The 4,393-nt window shown below is 40.3% G+C and overlaps 1 protein-coding gene across 1 annotated transcript in view; it reads right to left on the reverse strand.

The window, feature by feature from the left end:
• The window catches only part of LOC126188545 (mucin-5AC-like), a 129,708-nt gene extending 126,275 nt beyond the window's left edge, over nt 1-3,433 (reverse strand). The window contains exon 1 of the mRNA XM_049930145.1: nt 3,388-3,433. Within this exon, the coding sequence (XP_049786102.1) occupies nt 3,388-3,433 (46 nt within the window). The remainder of the gene's footprint in view (nt 1-3,387) is intronic.
• Nucleotides 3,434-4,393: the final 960 nt, after the last annotated feature.

The following is a 4,393-nucleotide window of genomic DNA, read 5'->3' on the forward strand; positions in this document are numbered from 1 at the left end:
CGCACAGTATGTTGGCGTGATGACTTCTCCTATTACGTTGCAATTATGGAAGCAGTAGGAGGGCTAGGGTGACTCGAAAGCACTGGTACTGCAATCGAAATGAGCATCATTAAAAATTTCGTGGAGGCTAATCCGATAATATTCTCTGGATTATCAATACCTAGCTACCTGCGTGAGTGGTACTATGCAGTATGTACTCCGACCAGAGCACGCCAATGAAAAATTCTTCCAATACCAGGATTCGATCCTGAAGTCTCTGTAACGATCACGGGGACGGATTTGAGTCTCTGTTAGGTTCTTAAATATTTGTATTGTCAAAGCATATTTTTGCAGCATTGCGTTTTTTTGTACAGAAGAAATCCTTGGCATAAAATATGCTCACTTTTATCCCCCCTCCCAATGAAGGTCTAGGAAGAAAAATTTGTAGAAATATTGTCGTTGCGACTGTCAGTTTATAAAAGTGAACTCAGGATATAGTGATATCGCAGGCTTCGGCAGCCGTAATCAGTGCAAATAAATTTCTTTAGTTATATGTCCTAGCACTGTGTAAAATATTATCACATTTAGATCAGCGTAATAGATTGGAGGAGGCAAGGTATGTTTATGGGTGTATGAATCATGGCGTAAAATTCTCCAACATTGTCACAATATACAGGGAAGAGGCAAAATAATGTTAACAGCGTTAGTAAAGGGATGGTTATGTTTGACGGTCAACAACGCAGGTAAGGCAAGTGTTGCGCTGCGACTGTGCGTGTTCAGTACGGACAAGGCATCAGTGCAGGTTGTTTATGAGTAGTGCACACTTCGTATCTGCGTTCAGTGGCCGAGATCGACGTGCAATGAAAGACATAACAGAATTCCAAAGAGGGCAGATTGTGCGGACCTGATTAGTTGGAGCATCAGTAACCAAGACAGCCAAGTTAATGAATGTTTCAAGAGCAACTGTTTCAACAGTCATGACAACTTAGACAAAATATGGAAAGACATCATCGTGTAAACGTAATAGTGGACGCAAATCAAAACTAAATGACAGAGACTGTCGTATGCTTACACGAATTGTGTCAAAACAGCACAAAGCTACAGCGGCTAAAGTGACTGCAGAATTCAATAGCCATCTTCAACATCTCGATCCTATCGACACTGTCAGCCGAGAACTCCATAAAGCGAATATTCATAGACGAACTGCTATTCCGAAACTATTAGTCATGACAACCAACGCAAACGATCGTAAAATAAGGTGTCAGCAGCATAAATCTTGGACGGCTGATCAATGTAAACACGTCATATGGTCCGACGAGTCAGCATTTTCGTTATTTCTAAAATCGGGGCAGAGTTAAGTCTGGAGAATGCCGAAAGAAGCCTACAATACTGATTGCTTGATTTCAACGGTTAAGCATGGAGGTGGAAATGTGGTGATGTGGGCAGCCATATCATGGTATTCTGCTGGTCCCATCATTACTCTCAAAGTCCGTATTACAGCCAACGATTGTGTGAACATTTTAAGTGATCAGGAGCATCCCGTAATTCAAATGATGTTCCCCATCAATGATGCCATATTTCAGGACGATAATGCACCCATTCACGCAGCCAGGACAACACAATCGTGGTATGAGGAGCATGCAACTGAACTGCAGCGTCCTCCCTGGACAGCACAGTCCCCGGACTTGAACATTATCTAACCCTTGTGGGCGGTATTGCAGCGCAGACTCCGGAGCAGATTTGAGCCTCTCTGGTCACTATAGGAGTTAGAAGAGGTTCTGATTGAAGAGTGTCATAACATTCCAGTGTAGACTATGCAGCCATTATATGTCAGTATTCCAAGAAGAAGCGCAGCTGTTTTAAGGGCAAATGGGGATCCAACCCCTCATTAATAAACCATTCCCAAGTAAGTACAGGTGTTCACATTATTTTGCCTATCCCCTGTATTTTGTGCAGTTGATGATCCACAGCTCGTAAGTATTTTAAAAAAGGTCGAGTTTCAGAACCACCAAGAGTTGCTGATAAATAAATCTTTATTAACTACCGATTTCGATCACCTGATCGCAAAAATAAGTGATATCATCGCACTTTTGTCTAAATACTATCGGTTTCTGTACCAAGTGCCACCATTAGGCCATCCTACATAAAAAACATCGCAGTACATACCTAAAATATTTTTCAGGGAACATTTGCACTTTGCTCTATGGTAGCTAACGCGTGGTATAGAGTACACCCTTAAAATGTAGTGAGTGCCTTAACCATGGCTCGCAGTCGTGAAGTTCGTTTATCCAGGTATGTGTGTCTTATACCAAAAGGAAAGGTTAGTACTATGTTTTAAACAGAAGCAATCTGCGGCCAGAATTAATTAGTGCCCCCTACGTAGAAAGGATCTTTTTTTTATTTCTTGAAAAAGAAACGCAATATAAAGGACGTATAAAAACAAAAATCGCATAAAATACGGAATGTAAGGATATAAGTAATTAAATATAATGAAAAGATTGCATCTTTTCCTATATTATGTTTTAACTACGTTCAGTGATTTTTTTTTTTTATGGGAGGGTGGCCTGGTGAAGGTATTTGGTGCCAAACGGATAGTCAATAGACAAAATAAAATTACAGTTCTATGCACTACAGCAAATCATTTTTTTCTGATTGTGTAGGTCGCTGTTATAACCAATAGTATGTTGGGAATACGCATCAAATCATATTCAGGAATTATACAGTTATTTGCGATAATCTATATGGGAACGTTCGCACTGCAGCGAAAAATAAAATAAAAACCATCCTGTGTCTCTTCTGTCAAAAGTAAATTGCATCATGGTGTTGACCCTCGTCTTCTTCATTGAAGATATTTGTAATCTCTTTTCACTAGACGAAAACTGACCAGGATCTGAAGAGAAGATTTCAACTGCATTAATCAACGAAATAAAAGTATAAACTTGAATAATTATTTTATTGAAATGGGAGTAAGGTTTTTTTGCGCCAGTAAAGCAAGTCTGTATGAGACAAATCTAGTTGTATGACGCTTCTGTGGGTCTCACAAGACTACAGAGTAATAATACATGGAGTTTTGGTGATTTTAGTGCTGTTGTGAACTACCGTCTGGCGCACAGCCCGGATGTTTACTCCGCTGTCTGCCGAAATTTGGTCCCCCAGGTTGAGACACAAAGCCATGCTCGAGCGTAACATATTACAAACATTTAAATGTCTTGTCTACCAAACAGAATGTGTATCAAGAACTTAGATCTTGTTACAGACCTTTTCTCAGTCATGATGCTTCACTAAATGATTTTTCACCGACACAGGCAATTCTGAACAGCTGCATCATGTAATAGCATGTCATAAGTTTCTTTTACTGGCTGCGGCAGAGAATCATTTGTAACAGGAACTAACGGACTGTGTACTTACCTATCAAGAGCGCAGCGAGCAGGGCAATGAACGTAGCGGGGCCCATGGCCACAGGTGGTACAGTTACTGTATCATGCTGAAACAAACGAAATACTTTATTTACCTCTGGTGTATTAGTTACATCATTTCTTTCAAAACACTATTGTCACTACATGTCGAATGTACTATGTTTGCCGCAGAGAGACTATTTCTTCCGGTATCTAGGAAAATTAAACAACATGAGAATTACAAAGTTATCATAATACGCAGTACAGTTCATGAAAGATACGTGGAACACCGTACCTACACCCTGACAGAGTACTGCGTCGACACCTGTCCTTATGTGCGGTATGACAATGTCGAAATCTAGCATTGAATTTAGCTGTTTGTGACTCAGTTGTGTAAGAAGCAGTTGACATTCATTTGGTGAAAAATTTAACAGGAATAGCAGTTTAAGACTAGGCAATTAATGATATCCAGATTTCACTGTAAGAAACTCGCAAAGGCGTTGCTACAGTGCATCTCATAATGATACACTGATATCCCAGCATGGAGAGTAATTATAGTAAATCATAAATCAATCCAAGAATGATGTGTTTATATAAATCTGCGGTACGCGCGCATGAAAGCTTGTAAGAGGCTCCATCGAATACTAACGAAAGTCAATAGCTGATCATGCTGTCGTTGATATTGCACGTGACATCAAAGTGAAGTCACGTTTGCGGGAATACGAGCATTACCCCAGAATGGATCGACCGCACGGTCAAAGATTCAGTTTATGTGTACTCTTTGCCGCCGATCAGCGTCTCTGGCGCTAGTGCATCTGTGGCGGCATACACAGTAGCGCTGTCCAACTGTTCAAAAGCACGAAGGAATGGATTAGCCATTTAGCTGTTTTCATGATTCACGTATCATTTGCGGCGTTCAGAGTCAGTTTTACAGTTATAGTACACTTCCTCAGCGAAAAATTTTGGTCCTGCTAATCATTTACATGATTCTTAAGTGTTTTTTTTCCCTTCCTACGTAC

Source organism: Schistocerca cancellata, chromosome 5 (assembly GCF_023864275.1).
Source record: "Schistocerca cancellata isolate TAMUIC-IGC-003103 chromosome 5, iqSchCanc2.1, whole genome shotgun sequence".
Classification (NCBI taxonomy): domain Eukaryota; kingdom Metazoa; phylum Arthropoda; class Insecta; order Orthoptera; family Acrididae; genus Schistocerca; species Schistocerca cancellata.